Here is a 20817-nt window from a genome sequence, read left to right as displayed (position 1 = left end):
ACAAGGCCAATGCGGGAAAAGCAGAGTCGGCCGCAGCGGTTGCAAGGGAAAGTCTGGTCTGGGTTCGCGGCTGCAGCGTCGTGGTTCTTCCTCCTTCTGCGTTTGTCCTCAAGGCTGGCCCTGCGGTTGTTTTCGAAGGAGGAGACAGCTTGGTGGATGGTGCGTCGCCAGGTCTCTCGATCAGCGGCTACTGCGGACCACTGGCGATGGTCAATGTGACAGGCACCGAGAGCTTTCTTCAAGGAGTCTTTGTATCTCTTCTTGGGTGCTCCTCTGTCACGGTGGCCAGTGGACAGTTCGCCATACAGCGCGATCTTGGGCAGGCGGTGGTCCTCCATCCTGGACACGTGCCCTGCCCAACGTAGCTGGGTCTTTAGCAGCACTGCCTTGATGCTGATAGTCTTTGCCTGCTCCAGGACCTCGACATTTGTGATGTAGTCACTCCAGTGGATGCTGAGGATGGTGCGAAGGCAGCGCTGGTGAAAGCGATCAAGCAGTCGTATGTGGTGCCGGTAGGTGACCCAGGTTTCGGAGCCATACAACAGGGTGGGCAGTACAACAGCTCTGTACACGCTGATCTTTGTGTCTTTCTTCAGGTGTTTGTTGTTCCATACTCTCTTGTACAGCCTGCCGAATGCGCTGTTTGCCTTTGCAAGTCTGTTGTCGATCTCCTTGTCGATCTTGGCGTCAGACGAGATGGTGCAGCCTAGGTAGCTGAACTGGTGGACCGACTTCAGCTCTGTCTCACCGATGTTGATGTGAGGAGCGTGGAATTCTTCCCGTGGGGCAGGCTGGTGGAGAACTTCCGTCTTTTTCAGACTGACTTCTAGGCTGAAGAGCTGCGCAGCCTCTGCGAAGCAGGACGTTATACGCTGCAGGGCCGCTTCTGTATGGGCGACGAGGGCAGCATCGTCGGCAAACAGAAGCTCTCTGATGAGTTGCTCCAGTGTCTTGGTGTGGGCCTGTAGCCGCCTCAGGTTGAATAGGCTGCCATCAGTGCGGTATCTGATGAAGATACCGTCGTCGTCGCCAAGATCTTCAGTGGCCTGTTGGAGCATCATGCTGAAGAAGATCGTGAAGAGGGTCGGCGCGAGGACACAACCTTGTTTCACTCCATTTCCAATTGGGAAGGGCTCCGAAAGGTCGTTGCTGTGTCTGACCTGTCCACGCTGTTCCTCATGTAGTTGGATGACCATGCTGAGGAATTTTGGGGGGCATCCTAGACGTTTCATGATCTCCCACAGACCTTTTCTGCTCACGGTGTCGAAAGCTTTCGTGAGATCGACGAATGTCGCATACAGTCCTTTGTTCTGTTCCCGACATTTTTCTTGTAGCTGTCTGAGAACGAAGACCATGTCAGTGGTGCCTCTGTTGGCTCTAAAGCCACACTGACTCTCTGGGAGATGTTCTTCGGCGATAGTAGGCACCAGCCGATTTAGGAGGACTCTGGCGAGGATCTTGCCTGCGATGGAGAGCAGAGTTATCCCCCTGTAGTTGGAGCAGTCCGACTTTTCTCCCTTGTTTTTATACAGGGTGATGATGACTGCGTCACGGAGGTCCTGTGGTAGTTTGCCTTGCTCCCAGCAGCAGACAAAGAGGTTGTGGAGTTTGGAGTGTAGTGCTGAGCCTCCATTCTTCCACGCCTCCGGCGGAATTCCGTCAACCCCTGCTGCCTTGCCACATTTCAGCTGTTCAATGGCCTTGACAGTCTCTTCTAGGGTTGGTAGCTCGTCCAGTTGTAATTTCACTGGCTGTTGTGGGATGCGGAGAATTGCCGAGTCTTGAACCGTGCGGTTGGCGCTGAAGAGGGCCTGGAAATGTTCCGACCACCTGTTCAGGATCGACGTCTTGTCTGTGAAGAGCGCCTGGCCGTCTGCGCTGCGCAAAGGACTCTGGACCTGGTATGAGGGACCGTATACCGCCTTCAAGGCTTCGTATAAGCCCCGGTAGTCACCAGTGTCTGCACAAAGCTGAGCCCTCTCTGCCAGGTTGGTCCACCACCCATTTTGAATCTCACGAAGCTTGCGCTGGAGGTTGCTGCATATGAGCCGGAAGGTTGCTTTCTTCACCGGACAAGACGGTTGTGCAAGGTGAGCCTGGTGGGCTGATCTCTTCTTCGCCAGCAATTCTTGGATCTCCTGGTTGTTTTCGTCAAACCAGTCCTTGTTCTTTTTCGACGAGAACCCTAGGACTTCTTCAGAGGACTGCAGGATGGCTGATTTCAGCTGTGCCCATAGTGCTTCTGGAGAGGGGTCTGTGGGGCAACTGGGGTCTTCAAGTTTGTCCTGAAGCTTCGCCTGGAATTCAGCTTTCACTTCAGCTGACTGAAAGTTGCCGACCTGGAATTTCTTCCTAGGAGCTCCTCCTTTCTTTGGTTTGGGCTTGAAGTGGAGCCTGAGCTTGCTGCGGACGAGGCGGTGGTCAGTATGACACTCCGCGCTGGGCATCACTCGGGTGTGTAGGACGTCTCGTACGTCTCTCTGGCGCATCAGGATGTAATCAATGAGGTGCCAATGTTTGGACCGAGGATGCATCCACGTTGTCTTCAGGCTGTCCTTCTGCTGGAAAATGGTGGTGATGGTAAATTGCTGTTCTGCACAGAACTCGAGAAGAAGGCGCCCATTGTCGTTGCAATTACCAACGCCATGCTTGCCAAGGACTCCTTTCCAGGCTTCTGAATCTTGGCCAACTCTGGCATTGAAGTCGCCAAGGATGATGACCTTGTCGTCAGCAGGGGTGTTCTGAACGAGGTTGCGCAGATCAGTGTAAAACTTGACCTTTTCTGTGGGGTCCGCTTGGAGGGTTGGAGCGTACACGCTGAACAGAGTGGCATGCTGTTTGTTCCGTAGTGGGAGGCGCATGGACATAATTCGGTCTGAGTGTCCTGTTGGCAGGTTTTCAAGCTTGGAGGCAATGGTGCTCCTGACCATAAAGCCTACGCCATAAAGGCGTCTCTCGGTCTCTGGCTTGCCTGACCAGTAGAGGGTGTACCCACCGCCGTGTTCCTGGAGGCTGCCTTCCCCTGCAAAGCGGACTTCGCTGACGGCAGCAATGTCAATGTTCAGTCTCTGAAGTTCGTGTGCGACTAGAGCGGAATGCCTTTCTGGGTGGTTGCTGTCTGCAGAGTCACGCATGGTTCGGATGTTCCAGCAACCTTTAGTCCTTTTGCACCTAATTGTGAGGCAGGTGCCGGCCTTTTCTTCTCTATTGTTGTTCGACCGCGTTTGGAGATGCCCGTTGACCGCGGCTAGCCAACTGGGGGGTATGGAGATGAGCATTTGTTTGGACCACCTTTTCTAGGCCCCTCTCCGTGTGGAGCAAGCAGTGCTATCCCTAGAAAAGGCTGCTTGGTCGTTCAGGGTGCTGCCGAGTGATGCTGTCACCTCCGGGTCAACAATCAGGCGACCAATATCCTGAACCGCCTGCATGCAGGATTGGAACTGCGGCTTCCAGTGACATCTTCCACCTGCCGTTTTCGCCCCTTTCCCATCGCTGCAGGACTTGGAATAGTTGGTGGCGCGGACGTGGACATGTCCTTCAAGCCTGCGCAATGGAATTTTTAGGTGGAGTGCAGTGTGCGCAGTACTGGCCCCACCCTTTACACCCGTGGTTCATCTGCCATAGCCTAGCAAGCTGGGACGGTGACAGTGAGGTCCTCAGGTCGTAGGTTTTATATCAGACTGTCCTTGTCCTAGCCTCTGGCTCAAAAACCTTCCTCGGAGGCACGGGGGCGCGGCTACTGAAAGTCGGGACATGGCCATGGACCCAGGGTCAATGCATGTCGAGACTGTCCTGCATTCCTTAGCACTTCATGGGTTTTACTTCAGACTTTTCCTTGTCTTAGATGGACTGCCTTCCCAGGCTGTCGAGCTCCATCTGCCCACATGTGACAGGTAGCACAGGGTTACATGGTACCTGTGGCAGGTAGAGACCTGACCTGACTACTACTACCGCTACTATATACTACTAAAACTGAATGGGCAGCACTTGCCATTCCAGGCTGGAATAAATGATTCATTCATTTTCAGACACAAAAGATACATAATTTTTTTTTATAGAGTAGTTTACTTTCAGCATCTCCTGCCTGGAGAAACCAGACGTCATTTAAATCTCAATTTCATTTTATTTTCTAATTTTTATTTTAAATATTCATAATTATCATTATTTAATTAATAATTTTATCTTATTCTATCATATTCATTATTCAATGATTTTCCTACAAAGCCTGACGAAGCGCATTGCTTTACGCTGCTAGTCAGGCATCTACTTCGCAGACGTCGTGTAGCGTATGTGGATTTGCCCGAACGCAGCTTAACTGAACTGAACTGAACTTTAATGCTGAAAGGAACTAAGCACTTCTAGTTTTAATTCTATGCCTCCCCCTCAGACTGATCTGTCTGGCTTCTCGTCGCAGCTCTTCGATGGAAAATAGACGAAACTCTTACTTCCTTCGACAGGATAACGCGCCTTCTGTCCTTGCAAAGCTACTTTCACTTCTTTGCGGTTCAACTTTTTTACAAACCGCTTGCGGAAGTGGGAGACATCTATTTTGGAACAAAATGTCTGTTTTCATTGATGGAGCAACCCTGTCTTCACTTTTGTACAGTCATGTTAACAGTGAGGGGAATCAGGTAAGAGACTGATGTCTGCGGTATTTGACTGGTCTTAGTCTTACCCTGATTTATAGTTGCACATTCCATTCTGTTGATAATTAGGGGCCCAGCCACGCGCAAAGTGGGTTCGACGAACCGTCTGAAAGTTGACTATTATTGTAAAGTCCACATTTTGGGCGATCTTACTATTTGAGTCATCAGTCGCATTCAGGTTTTTCTCCGACATCCACACTGTATTATTACATTTCAAATGAAATAAGGGATGGGTATAAACATCTCGAGAGAATGGCGGAGGGGATTAAAAAACAAAATTCCCTTTTTTTCTTTTTTCGAGTGTGACACATTGAGCTGCTGGTCTGTGGAATCCATACGAGAAGGAACAGATCATAAAGCAGATCGAAATTGTATAGAGAAGAGCGGTCAGGTATGTGATCAACAGATACAAGACAAGCAGTGTCACATCTCTGCTTGAAGACTGACTTTCGTTAGACCAATCTTGGAGTACGCGTGCACCGTATGGGACCCGCATACCCAAGACAACATCAAGAAGATCGAAGCTGTCCAGAGACGAGCAGCACGGTTTGTGGTCAACCGGTACCACAACACATCTAGTGTCACCGCGATGATCGACAGACTGCAATGGCCGACTCTGCAGGTAGCTAGGCTTGCCATGCTACTACGGAAAATAATGGATGAAGAGGCGATCGTCGACAAAAGCTGCATTGTGCCAGCACCACTCAGACAAAGAAGGAAACATTCTCGCCAGCTCAACCAGATCCGGTGTAAAACCCAATACAGGCAATATTCCTTCTTCCCCAGAACGATACGTGACTGGAACAACCTGCCTGAAACAGCGATAGCAGCAGACACCTTGGACACCTTTAAGTCTAGGGTGCCCCCCAATCAGTAGCTAATTAGATAACAGGTCCCTTCCCCCCCTCCTCCTCCCCACCCCCTCTCTTACCCTAATATTTTTGTGTTTTTTTATATTTATTTTTGGGGCCCTGCTGTCTTAGATCAGCAAGGGACCGGCTAGCTCGGAAGGGCGAAAAGTGAAGTGATAGTAGCCTGCCGGAGAACCCACTTAGAGTAGGACTAGGTTTTCTTCCTCACTAATAGGTCTGTCGCTTTCTGTAGCTTGTTTTTCTTCCATCACAACCCAACAAAAACGGCGTAAAAATCAAATTGATGATTGTGGCTGTCAACGCAGTGAAAGTGAAAGTGAAAGAAGATTTAGAGTGGGACACTAGAGACCAGACTACAGAACATTCAACTAACGGTGCTCTGTAACTGATCTAGTGTAAGGTAATCAATGGCAATTAGCATTGTATACATTATACCAGATAACTGCTAGCAGCAGGCACAAGAACCAAGGCAAGCCATAGGCAGAAGTTCAAACATTATCCTTACAAGTCAGAATGGGCAATATCCACATATCTTCCTGACCATTCCTCTGTGTGACTGACAGAAAGAACATCCACACCTTGAACATTGTGAACACGACTCATTCCATCTTGAGGGGGAAAATTGTGGATATTGCCAGGCTTCTTGCTTAGCATCCTTCAAGCAGGACTCCACAAGTTGTCTTTCTGATGTCCTCTCCTCAGGGTCTGTGAAGGTTGGGGCTGTGCCCTTTGGGGTTTGTCCCCACAGAGACTGTTACAGTAGCTGGACTGACTGAACTGGAGACATAAAAAACTGGAAAACTATTTCTGTGGTTTTTTTTCCTGTGGTTCTGCTAAGTAATTTAAATTTGATTAAATTTGATATATTTTCAGTTTCCTCACACTGTCACAGGCATGCTTGCAACACTATTTATAATCATCAATGTTGATGGCTTGGTGCATCAGTTCAGATTCAGACAAAACAGACACTGCAAGAAGGACAGCACATGGTGATTATTAGGATTATGGCTCATGGTGATTATTAGGATTATGGCTCAATTAAATTACACAGGCCACTTATGAACTGGGTCAGTGGTACCAGCAGTTGCAGTATGACTTATATTTAGAATGTTGCATTGATAGCCCTATAAGTGTAATACATGTAGACATTGTAGACATTTAGTATTTAAGCATTGATAGATGTGTGATACACATACTGACATAGACACTGCTTTTAGTTTTACATGTGTTTCTCTTTATTATGATGATGAATGAATCGGCTGATAGAATGATGATAACTTCATTGATACAGCTTGGTAGTAGTAATTATGATGAATGAATTGGTTGATAGGTTGGTGATAACTTCATTGGTACAGCTGGGTAGTAGTCATTATGATGATGAATGAATCAGTTGATAGAATGATGATAACTTCATTGGTACAGTGTGGTAGTAGTAATTATGATGATGAATGAATCGGTTGACACAATGAAGATAACTTCATTGGTACAGTGTGGTAGTAGAAGCAGTAGTAGTGTTAGTACTGCATGTAGCAGACTAAGGACAAAACAAGCTGTGAAGCTTTTGACCAGTCCTTTCTGTTTTTCAATGAATAACTTGAGTAACAGAGTATCATTTGGTCTAGGTTTCATGCCCAATTTTCCCAGTTTTTCCTTGGCAATCAATGCTACTGTATTATATAGTTAAGAATTTTGAGGAATTGTCTTGTTGATTCTTAGAAAATATTGATAGTTGAAGTATGTTAAACATTTTTAGTTTGGGCGACAGTTCATTCCTTGTGTTGGTAACTGCCACCCCATTTATTGAAAGAATACTTTCTAGTGTTAGCATTTGAAACAATGAAAGTTACAGTTGAAGAAAATATTAGCATTTCTTGCAGAACTGTACTGAGGTGAAGAAAATAACTGATACTGAGGAACACATTAATATGACTGTTAACAAGTTAAAATAGGTCTCAGTAAGATCACCACATGTATACATACTCCTTTAGTTTTACTCATAAGAGAAAATAATAATATTAATAATAATGATAGCATTTATATAGCACTGAATCTTGTGCAGATCAAATCTGAGCGCTTTCCAGTCATTCACCCGCATGCATAACTCTAAAACTGAAGAAACTGAACACAAGGAAGAGGCAAGGGAGGGAGGTTATCTCATGAAGAGGTGGGTTTTAAGGCCAGACTTGAAAGAGCTGAGTGTGGAGACCTGACGAAGCGAAAGAGGAAGTTCATTCCAAATGCAAGGTCCAGAGACAGAGAAAGAATGGCATCCAACAGTGGAGTGTTTGAATCTGGGTATCCATAAAGAGTGGATCTGAAGCCGATCGAAGAGAGCAAGATGGAGTGTAGAGGTGAAGGCAGCCACAAAGATAGGAAGAGGCAGATTTGTGAATACATTTATAACATAGATGATAGAGTGCTGATCTTATACTTTATTCTGTGTGAGACAGGTAGCCAATGGAGTTGTTGCAAAATAGGAGTGATGTGCTCAGATCTTTTCTTTCTGAGGACGAGTCAGGCAGCAGAGTTTCGTATGCGCTGAAGGGACTGAATGGATGAAGCAGGCAAACCAGACAATAGAGAGTTACAGTAGTCAAGGTGAGAGAGAATGAGAGAAACGACAAGTCTAGATGTTGCGTTGGTGGACAGATATTTCCAAATGGAACTGATGCATGCAATTGACAGTAGCAGGATTGACATGTCTGACTGATAAATTTTTGCATGGACAGTGTGTTGTCAAGGACAACGGCAAGATTCCTGACTGAACTGGAAAGAGGGATGAATGTACTGCCAAGTTTGATTTTGTCAGTATTCAGATGTTTCTTGCAAGAGCAAGGACAATTTTTCAGGGATATCACTTTTCTGAAGTTGAGTGTCATCAGCATAGGAATGATGACTAATATTGTGGTGGTTGATAATTTCAGCGAGAGGAGCAGTGTACAGTGTGAAGAGAACTGGGCCTAAAACAGATCCCTGTGGGACTCCGTGTTTGATTTTGACAGGTTCAGACTGGAAATTATTGATGATGCCAGACTGGAATTGATCAGTGAGATAAGATTTGAAAACAACTTGAAGTATGTTCACTCATCTGGATCAATCATAAAAATGAGTGAAGGCAGGTGAAGAACAGAAACAACTGATCAGTATATTATGTGTCATGTAATGATGTACATGATGTTGTGATGTGGTGTGGTTACAGGAAGGTGTGTTGTTGGGGCAGGTGGTGAGGCAGGTCAAGGAACACATCAGTGACAGTCAGATGTACATGATGTTGTGATGTGGTGTGGTTACAGGAAGGTGTGTTGTTGGGGCAGGTGGTGAGGCAGGTCAAGGAACACATCAGTGACAGTCAGATGTACATGATGATGATGTGGTGTGGTTACAGGAAGGTGTGTTGTTGGGGCAGGTGGTGAGGCAGGTCAAGGAACACATCAGTGACAGTCAGATGTACATGATGTGATGTGGTGTGGTTACAGGAAGGTGTGTTGTTGGGGCAGGTGGTGAGGCAGGTCAAGGAACACATCAGTGACAGTCAGATGTACATGATGATGATGTGGTGTGGTTCCAGGAAGGTGTGTTGTTGGGGCAGGTGGTGAGGCAGGTCAAGGAACACATCAGTGACAGTCAGATCAACAACAGTCAGCTCCACACCTTCACCTGTAAGTTCAGCTGCCTTCCCCTTCCTACTCCACTGTCCCCTTAACTCCCCTCTCTCCTCCCCTCTCTCCTCCCCTCCCCCTTTTCTCCCCTCTCTCCTCCCCTCTCTCCTCCCCTCTTTCCTCCCCTCTCTCCTCCTCTCTCTCCCTCTTTCCTCCCCTCTCTCCCCCTTACCTCCCCTCTCTCCTCCCCTCTCTCCCCCTTTCCTCCCCTCTCTCCTCCCCTCTCTCCCCCTTACCTCCCTTCTCTCTTCCCCTCTCTCCCCCTTACCTCCCCTCTCTACCACTTACCTCCCCTCTCTCTTCCCCTCTCTCCCACTTACTTCCCCTCTCTCTTCCCCTCTCTCCCCCTTACCTCCCCTCTCTCCTCCCCTCTCTCCCCCTTTCCTCCCCTCTCTCCCCCTTACCTCCCCTCTTTCCTCCCCTCTCTCCCCCTTACCTCCCCTCTCTCTTTCCGTCTCTCCTCCTCTCTCCCCCTTTCCTCCCCTCTCTCTTCCCATCTCTCTTCCCCTCTCTCTTCCCCTCTCTCCCCCTTACCTCCCCTCTCTTCCTCTCTCTCCCCCTTACATCCCCTCTCTACTCCCCTCTCTCCCCCTTACCTCCCCTCTCTCTTCCCCTCTCTCCCCCTTACCTCCCCTCTTTCCCCCTTACCTCCCCTCTCTCCTCCCATCTCAGGTCAGGTCATTAGATCTGCTACTGGTAACCTGTAATCCAGTACAACCTGTTCAGGGTCGGGTGTCCGACGACTAAACCGGCACTCCCACCACTCCCTTCGGGGACTGGTGAGGCGGGTGGCTAGACACCCTTATGGAGATCCATAAAAGGGCGTCGGCTCAGGAGAGCCACCGACGGCCATCTAGCTCCACCGTGCTGTGTGCATGCCACACGCAGTTGGCCCCCGGGGTGTGTCTACCCATGTATGCAAAGTCTGGATCCGGCAGAATCTGCGGAAGAAACCTATCGGTTCAACGGAGAGGAAGGCGGTTACAGCAACGCACTGTGGAGTACAGAGAGCAAGATGAGACACCGAAAGGATATCTTGGTCATCCACTGCATCCGTGCTCATCCTCCAGTCGTCTCGACTTAGTCTTGCCACTGGAAATTGGTGGACCCGGACGAGAGAGTGAGGTTGACATTGCGCAACTCCTCTTCACTTTAAACAAACTCATCGCGCAAGTCATCAGTCATCCTAAATGCCTTTCATCCTTCATCATTTCATCACCCCCAAGTCCTGTGGCGACAGGTGAGCGACGAAACGACAGGTGTGGGTACACTGGCAGTCGCAGCCGCAGACCTGCACACAGGCGGCTCAGGCCATAGGGTCGTTCTTCGTCGACAGGAGCAGCGATGGAGCTCGGCAGCCGTCTGAGCGTCTGAGCAGCCCTCTTTAGGAATGCACTGCTCACCTCCCTGGCATGAGGAAGGGGCTAGAAAAGGTGCCCTAAAAATTGCCTGCTCCATATCACCCTGGCCAGCATACCGCGGCTGGCAGGGACCCTACATCAGCGGTCGAAACGAAGAGAAAGAAAAGAAAAAAACAAGGATCGTTCCTCTCACCATTGGTGCTTAGAACATAAGGACTCTCCTGGACAGAGATAACGCGGACAGACCCAAAAGGAGAACAGCACTAGTTGCATCCGAACTGGCCAGATACAACATCGACATCGCAGCCTTGAGTGAGACTCGGCTTGCAGGCGATGGCGAGCTCTGTGAACGGGGATCTGGTTACACCTTCTTCTGGAGTGGACGAGGAAGCGAAGAGCGACATGAGGCTGGTGTTGGTTTTGCAGTAAAAACAGCACTTGTCAGCAAGCTAGCTGGAATCCCAAAGGGAGTCAACGATAGGCTTATGACCATGAAACTCCCACTGGCATCTGGCCAGAAGCACCTCACCATTGTCAGTGCCTACGCCCCAACCATGACCAACCTGGATGAAGTGAAGGCGAAGTTCTACGAGGACCTTCACTCTGTCATTGCTGCCATCCCTAAAGCAGACAAGCTCATCATTCTTGGGGACTTCAATGCTAGAGTTGGCTCTGACTACATCTCCTGGGATGGAGTGATTGGAAAGCAGGGTGTTGGCCACTGCAACCCAAATGGATTGCTTTTGCTTCAGACCTGTGCAGAGCACGAACTGCTGATAACCAACACAGTTTTCTGCCTCCCTACCCGTAACAGGACGTCATGGATGCACCCTCGCTCAAAGCATTGGCATCTCATCGATTATGTCATCGTCAGGAAAAGGGATAGGCAAGATGTACGTGTAACAAAGACCATGTCCGGCGCCGAGTGTTGGACAGACCATCGCCTTGTAGTCTCGAAGCTGAATATTCGAATCCAGCCCAAGAGACGCCCCCAAGGCCAGAAGGCTCCAAAACGGCTCAACATCGCTAAGCTGAAAAACATCACCATCAAACAGTCCTTTGTGGAGCTGCTGGAAGATCGTCTGGAATCCGCCTCTCTGGACAACCAGAATGTGGAGTCTGACTGGAGGACCCTGCGTGAGCTGATCTATAGTACAGCTTCAGAGACCCTGGGACCCATGACCAGAAAGCACAAAGACTGGTTTGGTGTCATATACTGTACCATGTCAAACTGATGCAAACTAGGCCTATTGGTTTGCTCTGCTTGGCCAAATTTCGCGCGGCTAACAGTGAAAAGACAGGCCCACCCGCTCTCAGCCAATCAAACGCCTCTAAAAACTATAAGCGCTTAATCATTCCTTTGGCCAAGGCTCTCCACGCCATCTTGTCAGGTTTACGCTCTGTCTCGTCTTACGCTTTTTTCGGCTATTCAGCGTATCCTTTTGGCCTTATTTTGTTGCATGCGGCTTGTGTTTATTGTATTCTTACATTCTGTGTACTCGATTCGACTCGGCACCCTTGATTCGTTCGATTTTTTCTGCCTCTAAGTCGATCCTGTCTTTCCTTTCTCTGTTGGGGGTCGGATTTTCGCTGGGTGCCTAAGCGCGGGTTCCATGCCTCGTGTGCCATACCACGAAGGCAGGGGATCATGATGCTGGGATTGAGACTCGGTAAGAGACTCTCCCAGGCCCGGAGCTCATGATTCCTCCCGATACGGACCGCGGCGATGCGTCGTTAGACGCAGATCGCGGAGGCGACTTTCGTACCAGTAAAACGGTCATGAAGGGGACCGGGGGGAAAGAGGTACGAGCGTCGCCTCCCGAGGTGTCCCAGCGTGAGGCAGGGAGAAGGGTGAATGGCAAGTCATCTCCGTGCTGTGGGGACTCGCAGCTAGGCGCGGACTCCCAAGGGGAGGTCGCGCCCGGCCATTACCCGGGTCCCCACTCGGAGACGGCCCTCACGTGCCCCATTGTTGTTCCCCCTCCTCCCTTCTCTGTCGACCCCCCTGCCCCACCTCCTTTTGGGGGGGGAGAAAAATTTGGTTCCGGGGGGGGATCTCTACTTTGCCCACCCCGGGCCAAGCCACCCCAGTCTCCCCACGGGAGGGGATTCGGGGCGCGTGGCAACCTGCTCTGCAGGTCTTCCCGCTATCCGGCCGGTCTCCCCTGCTGGGGGAGGCCCGTGCGTGTCAGGCAGTTCCGGGCAGTCAGCCCGCTCGTCTTCGGGCGGGACTGACACCCAAGTCGGACCTGACCTCCCTCCGACTTGGCCAGGTTGTTCCCTTCATGGAGGTCAATGCACCAGTGACCCTTGGGGTTCGGGTCACAGTATGGCTGGTGCCCACGGGTGGTTACCCCCATTCTACCCGTACTGGGGCGCACCTAGGGTGCACACTGGGTTGCCGGGAGCACCAAGGGCCAGCCCCTTGTCCGCTCCCCACCGGACCCAACCCAGCACATCTCACAGGGTGACACACACAGCCCCAACAAGTGGGATCGACTTCTTGTCGGTCAGGTCGAGCTCCTCGACCAATATTGCCACTCTGTCCACAAATCGGGCCTCTGTCAACCCACAGGTGACCTCCACGGTCACAACGGCCTCCTTGTCAGGACCGACGGCTGCTCAGGGGCCCTACTCGGCCCGGCGGAGCCGGCAGTCCCCACCTGCCCAGCCCTCGGTCCTACAGTGAGATGAGTGGGTGTTTGTCCCCACACAGCACTCGTGGGTCACTCTTGCATCCAGGGACGCCCTCTCTGAAAAGGTGTGGCACCCACCATCCCAAGCATGGTTGGACCTACGGTCCACACGCTCCCCACCCGCTTCAGGTGTCAAGGACATAACAGTGGCGGCCATGGTCCCGGCTCGGGATCGTCCCAGCTCATCCCGCTGGGCTGACCACAGCTCACAGGACGCCCCAGTGGGTACATCCACTTGGGATGGCACCCAGCAGGGGATGGACTGCGAACAAGAGTGGGAGCCCCTGTCTTCGGATGAGGACGAACAAGCAGATGAGCACTCTTCGCCCACATCCCAGGGGGGACAGATTGAGCCCGTGCCTCCCTAGGGACCAGCCTGAACCAAACTCGGACTTTGCCGAGCTCGAACTGACCCTCCCCAATAGGGTCACGTATGCCGAATCAGTCCCTCAGGCTACTTTGTTACCCTTGACCCTCCTTACGCCATGTGACTCTAACTCCAGAACCACAAGGCAACTCAGAGTGCCAGAAATGGTGCAGGTATGGCTTAATAAGCCAGCCCGCACTGTCAGGGGTGCTGCTTCCATCCCTTCTCCAGGCAGGGAGTCCCTCTCTGCCCCGGGCGCCTTTTCCCCGGGAAAGTTTCTTAAAGATTCCTCCAAGGGAGGGGTGTGGTCCTGGTACACACAGGACCACCCTGCCTACAGCGGAGCAGAGCCCTCCGCACAGGACAGGATGTTGGTCTCACAGCGCACCACCTTCCCCACTTCAGCTAACCTATCCTTTAAAACGTTCGCAGAGTGGGACAAATTGGCCCGCCGCTGCCCCCTCGAGGTTTCCACGGCGTACACCTTTGACACGTTCCTTCACAGGGCCAATGAGCTGTGGGAACAGTGTCCGGTTAATCAGGACAAGGGGTCTCCTTCCTCTGTCCCGCCGGGCCTCTTCACCGACCAGAGGTTACACGCTTTTGGCAATAGGGTAGCATCTGGTCTCACGGCAGCTGCAGACACAGCTACCAGCCTTCACTTCAATACTGTGCTAGCGCGGCGTGATGCCATTTTCAGCCTCTCTAACATTCCTGTGGAGGAGAGGGCTGCCCTGCGGTCCATCCCAGCACAGCAGCACTCCCTCTTCGGCCAGTTCCCGCCCCATTTTGTCAGCCACAGGGCAGAGACAAACAGGGAGGTGGCCTCATATTTGGCCCACACCTCTCATGGGCTCCAGGGTTCTATGCCATTGAAGAGACCAGCCACCAGGGCCCCTCCATATACCACGCCGCCTGTCAAGGCAGTGTGTGCTGAATCAGTGGCAGAGGAATAAACCACCTTATGTCCGTCCAAGCCGACCGGCCATGCCCAAGGCCAGAAGGCAGCACCCCCAATGACTGGGCCCCGATTCAGCACCGCCAGTCGTTCAGCCCCTCCAAGTAGGAAACTTGTCCCGGCATGCACATCAGTGGTGTGCTCTGGGACTCAACGACGGGATTATGTCGGTGCTAGAGTCGGGGTACATGCTGTCTTGGGTGGAGGACCTCCCCCCTCTAAGATCCACTCCTCCTCCTTAGGTGCCCAGCTCGACGGAGCAGGAGAGCGTCCTAGAAAAAGAGATATCGCACCCACTCCTCATGGGGCTATATCTCAACTCTCGGACCCGGGCCCCAGTTTTTAAGGCTGGTTGTTGGTGATTCCAAAGGTCTCGGGAGGGTGGAGACCAGTTTTGGACTTGTCCCCCCTCAACAAATTCCTCCCCAAAATCAAATTCAAGATGGACACACAGGCACAGATTCGGGAGACCATCCAACAAGGTGATTGGCCTACCTCTATCGATCTGGAAGATGCTTATTTTCATATACTCATCCATTCGGCATCCCGTCGGTACCTGAGGTTCATGTGGAGGGACAAGGGGTTCCAGTTCCCGGCCCTCCCATTTGGTCTGTCCCTTGCCCCTTTCCTGTCTACCAAGGTGGTGCGGGAATTGGTGTCCATCATCTGCTCGGAATCCATTTGTCTCTGTGTGTACCTGGACGACTGGCTTATCCTGGCCCAGTCGCAGGCCCTGTGCCTGAGTCATACGGCCAGACTTCTAGACCTTTGCTCCCAACTGGGCTTCCTCATGGACCAGCAGATATGCGATCTGTCCCCACGTCAGTCCTTCGACTTCTTAGGGATGAGATTCGACACGCGGTCTATGATAGTCTCTCTGGCGCCAGATCACTGGGACCGTCTTGCAGGCCTCCTCAGCCACTGGCGCCACTCCTCCCAAGATACAGCGCAGACACTTTCTTCCCTCTTGGGCATGATGGAGTCCACGGCACCTCTCATTCCCCTGGACAGGGTTCTCAAGCGCCCTCTCCAGAGGGCACTGAGGTTACGCCGGCCCCAGAGCACTCAGCCATGGGATACCCAGATATGTCTGTTCGAGTGGTTCCTCGAGGTGACATCAGAGTGGTTAATCACCCCCCTTCGGACACAGGGGGTGCCCTTAGCCCCACCTACTCTTCAGGTGGCACTCTTCACAGACGCCTCCTCCCTGGGCTGGGGAGCCCACATGGACTCACTCTATGCAGCAGGGACTTGGTCCCCGGAGGAGCGCCTATGCCACATCAATGTTCTGGAACTGGAGGCAGTTCGCAGGACTCTCCTGCACTTCATGGGGGAGGCCACTGGCAAGACCATCCGCTTGTTCACGGACAAGACGACGGTCGCATGTTATGTGAACAAATGGGGGGAGCGCACTCGGCAGACCTCTCCATGCGGACTGAGGCTCACCTCCATTGGTGCCACAGCAAGGGCATTGCACTTTCAGCGAGACACTGAGCAGGAAAAACCAACTTCTTGGCAGATGCTCTTAGCAGGTCCAAGAGTGTCATACGCACAGAGTGCACCCTGGACAAGGACAGCCTTCAGGGGGTGTGGGAACAGTGGTTTCGGCCGATGGTGGACCTTGTTCAACAAGAGACTTCCCACTTCCGTCTCTTCGGTTGCCGACCCAGAAGCGTGGGCAGTGGATGCTCTCTCTCTAGATTGGAGCAGTCTGATTGCCTTAGCGTTTCCTCCCTTTCCAATTCTGTCCAAGGTGATACGGAAAGACAGATTGGAACACCCGCAGCTGATCCTCATTGCGCCGAAATGGCCAGCCCAGACCTGGTTTCCGGACCTTCAGTCCCTGACACATGTTCCCACCCCTGAAACTTGAAACCAAATCTCATCTGCTGAGGCAGCCTCGCTCGGGCACTCCGCATTCCAATCCTCAACTGCTCCACCAGCACGCATGGCTGCTGTGCGGTCGGAACTGTCAGCATCACCATTGAAGTCCTCGACCCCTCGGTCGGCCTCTGTGTCGGCTGCGCTGACCCAGGGGTGTGCCTCCTCTGACCTCCTCTCCATAGTCACCAGAGCAAGGAGGCAGGGAACGGAGACTTTGTATGACTTTCGCTGGAAGACATGGTTGCGGTGCTGTACAGCTCAGGGCATTACCCCTACGAACCTTACGAGCATGCAGCTGGCCAACTTTCTGGCTCTCTGCTCCTCGGTTCATCCTGTCTGCTAGTTCTGTGCGAGGGTACAGGGTACCACAATGCAATCAGCTAGGTGGTTCCGCCTTTGAAGCGGATTGCCTGCTCAGAGAGGTGGCTAGGGGTGCCCCTCTGAAGGAAACTAGAGACCCCAGAAGAGTGCCCCTCTGGGACTTGTTCCTGGTGCTGGATTTCATTCGAAAACAGCCCTTCCTACCATTTGGGACTATTCCTTTTGACATCCTCACCCTCAAGACCACTTTCCTTCTGTGGCTGGCCACAGGCAGTCGTAGAAGTGAGCTGCATGGGCTTAGTGGAATGCCACAAGATCTGGCCTTCCACAGAGATGGTTCCATCACTATTCGTTTCCTTCCAGAGTTTCTGGCTAAGAACCAAGACCCTGAGGTTCCTTCCCCCTCTCTGAGGGTCAGACCTTTGTCTGATATTCTTGCCCAAGATGATGAGGATAGGCACCTGCCCTGTTCGGTGTCTCAAATATTATTGGGATAGGTCTCGCCATAGGCGTTCTTCTCAGAGGTGTCTGCTCATCTCCCTCAATGAGAATTACAAGAAAGACATCGCTGCAGGCACCATTTCCCGCCAGGTTTCCCAAGTCATTCGTAGAGCCTACTCTCATGCACACAGGGATATCAGCTGTCTTCATCCCAGAGCACACGAAGTGCGGGCCATAGCTACTTCGGCTGCTTTCCAGCACTCAGTGCCAACGCAGCATGTCTTGGAGGCAGCCTTCTGGCGGTCTGAGAATCCCTTCATCAACTTCTACCTCAGGAATTTCAGTATGACCAGGGCTGACAGTTCCAAGGGGATTTCCTTTGTCGCGGCTAACACTGCCGTCTCAGTTACAAGGGCTCCCCATATGAACCAGTAGGCGTTGCCCTCCTCCATTTGCTTTAAATTCTGCATCAGTTTGACATGGTACAGTATATGACACCAAAAGGAGGAGTTTGTATTATACTCCATGTTTGGTGTTACATATACTTACCATGTCAAACTCGAATGCCCGCCCATCCGTCACTGCGTCTCCGCCGTGGTTCTCATGGGGCATTTTTGTTCATGGCCACGGAATGATTAAGCGCTTATAGTTTTTAGAGGCGTTTGATTGGCTGAGAGCGGGCGGGCCCGTCTTTTCACTGTTAGCCGCGCGAAATTTGGCCAAGCAGAGCAAACCAATAGGCCTAGTTTGCATCAGTTTGACATGGTAAGTATATGTAACACCAAACATGGAGTATAATACAAACTCCTCCTTTTGATGAAAACTGTGATGAAATCAAGCAGCTTCTGGATGAGAAACGCCGTCTGCATCAAGCCCACCTGAACAACCCAAAGTCCACATCAAAAAAGGATGCATACAATGCCATCCGCAGGACTGTTCAGCAAAAGTTACGCCAGATGCAGGATAAGTGGCTGAGTGACAAAGCTGATGAGATCCAGGGATATGCTGACAGGCACGATATGAAGAGGTTCTATGATGCCTTAAAAGAAGTCTACGGCCCCACATCCTCAGGATCATCCCCCCTCCTCAGTGCAGATGGGAATACCTTGATCACCGAGAAGGAGAACATTCTCGAACGATGGGCTGAGCACTTCAACAGTGTCTTAAATCGCCCTTCCTCAATAAATGATGAAGCCATAGACCGTCTCCCACAAGTCCCCACCAACGAAGCACTGGACGATCCACCAGCACTTCTTGAGACCCAGAAAGCAATCCGTCTGCTATCCAGTGGCAAAGCACCTGGCTCAGACTCCATACCAGCAGAGGTCTACAAGGATGGAGGCACTGTGCTGACTGAGAAGCTTCATCAGCTGTACTCACTCATGTGGAAAGAAGAGACGATCCCCCAGGATTTCAAAGATGCATCTATCATTCACTTGTACAAGCGAAAGGGGAACCGGCAAGCCTGTGATAACCATCGGGGCATTTCCTTGCTCTCCATCGCAGGCAAGATACTTGCCAGGATCCTACTAAACTGCCTCACAGCACACCTTGACCAAGGTCATTTGCCTGAGAGCCAGTGTGGATTCTGGAAAGAGCGCGGAACCACCGACATGGTGTTTGCTGCAAGGCAGCTGCAAGAGAAATGTCAGGAGCAAAATGCTGATCTGTTCTCCACCTATGTCGACCTCACTAAGGCCTTCGACACCGTGAGTAGAGAGGGACTGTGGAAGATCATGGCCAAGTATGGATGCCCTCGGAAATTTATTTCCTTGGTCAGCCAGTTCCATGAAGGCATGCAGGCTCAAGTCCAGGACAATGGCGAAACATCTGCTCCTTTTGCTGCCACAAATGGTGTCAAGCAAGGCTGCGTCCTGGCTCCAATGCTGTTCAGCCTCATGTTCTCTGCAATGCTTACTGATGCCTTCAGAGATGGCGATGTTGGAATCGGCCTAAAGTACTGAACAGATGGCAAGCTGTTTAACCTCAGAAGGCTTCAAGCAAAAACGAAGGTCATGACAGACATCATCAGAGACTTTTTGTTTGCTGATGACTGTGCCCTCAACGCTGGATCTGAAGCTGACATGCAAGTCAGTGTCGACAAGTTTGCCACTGCCAGCAGGAACTTCGGCCTTACCATCAGCACGAGGAAAACTGAAGTTCTCCATCAGCCAGCCCCAGGGAAACCCTACGTTGAGCCCAACATCACAGTCAACGGTCAGAGACTCAGTGCGGTGGAGCGGTTCACATACCTTGGCAGCACACTGTCACGAAATGCGACCATCGACGATGAAGTGAATGTCAGGATTGCAAGAGCAAGTGCAACTTTTGGTAGACTGAATGCAAATGTCTGGAACAGAAGAGGCATTAGTCTTGAGACCAAGCTAAAGGTCTACAGAGCAGTAGTTCTCCCCACACTACTGTACGCCTGCGAAACTTGGACAGTGTACCAACGACATGCCAAGAAGCTGAACCACTTCCACACAACATGCCTCAGGAAGCTACTGAACATCAAGTGGCAAGACAGGACCCCAGACACAGAGGTGCTCGCAAAAGCCACCCTTCCCAGCATCTTCACCATCCTGATGCAGTCCCAGCTTCGCTGGGCTGGACACGTGGCGCGCATGACAGACCATCGGCTGCCCAAAAGGCTCTTCTATGGCGAGCTGCAACAAGGGAAGAGATCACACGGAGGTCAGAAGAAGCACTTCAGAGATACTCTGAAAGTCTCTCTGAAAGCATTTGATATCAACCCTGACTCCTGGGAGGAATCTGCAGTGGACCGTAACAAATGGCGCGCTGCTGTGCACAAAGGCGCCAAGTTGTGCGAGGCCAACAGGACTGCTGCAGCTGTTCAGAAGAGGCAGGCCATAAAGTCACGGGCAAACAAGCTTCCTGACAATGATATGCCTGTCTTTGTCTGCCCCAACTGTCAGCGAACATTTCGTGCGCAGATTGGACTATTCAGCCATCTGCGCACTCACAGATAGATTCATGAGCATCCTTCCCCCCACCCCACCACCACCCTCCCCCCATCCCCCATCCCCCATCTGGATGACAACGATGGTCATCATCGATCTCGATGGACACACCACCACCACCTCCCATCTCTACCACTTACTTCTCCTCTCTCCTCCCCTCTCTCCCCCTTTCCTCCCCTCTCTCCCCCTTACCTCCCCTCTCTCTTCCCCTCTCTCTTCCCCTCTCTCCCACTTACTTCCCCTCTCTCTTCCCCTCTCTCCACCTTACCTCCCCTCTCTCTTCCCCTCTCTCCTCCTCTCTCCACCTTACCTCCCCTCTCTCTTCCCCTCTCTCCCCTCTCTCCTCCTCTCTCCACCTTACCTCCCCTCTCTCTTCCCCTCTCTCCCCTCTCTCCTCCTCTCTCCACCTTACCTCCCCTCTCTCTTCCCCTCTCTCCCCCTTACCTCCCCTCTCTCTTCCCCTCTCTCCTCCTCTCTCCCCCTTACCTCCCCTCTCTCTTCCCCTCTCTCCCCTCTCTCCTCCTCTCTCCCCCTTACCTCCCCTCTCTCTTTTTCTCTCTCCCCCTTACCTCCCCTCTCTCTTCCCCTCTCTCCTCCTCTCTCCCACTTACCTCCCCTCTCTCTTCCCCTC

The 20817-nt window shown here is 51.6% G+C and overlaps 1 protein-coding gene across 1 annotated transcript in view; it reads left to right on the top strand.

The window, feature by feature from the left end:
• Positions 1 to 4550: 4550 nt before the first annotated feature.
• Positions 4551 to 20817, top strand: part of LOC143293348 (uncharacterized) — a 39568-nt gene continuing 23301 nt past the window's right edge. The window contains exons 1-2 of the mRNA XM_076604126.1: positions 4551 to 4631; positions 9087 to 9177. Of these exons, the coding sequence (XP_076460241.1) occupies positions 4560 to 4631; positions 9087 to 9177 (163 nt within the window). The 5' untranslated portion in view covers positions 4551 to 4559. The remainder of the gene's footprint in view (positions 4632 to 9086; positions 9178 to 20817) is intronic.

This window comes from Babylonia areolata, chromosome 19 (genome assembly GCF_041734735.1).
Source record: "Babylonia areolata isolate BAREFJ2019XMU chromosome 19, ASM4173473v1, whole genome shotgun sequence".
NCBI classification, from domain to species: Eukaryota; Metazoa; Mollusca; class Gastropoda; order Neogastropoda; family Buccinidae; genus Babylonia; species Babylonia areolata.
Note: the sequence above shows the minus strand (reverse complement) of the source record. Positions and strands in the feature narration are given on the sequence as shown.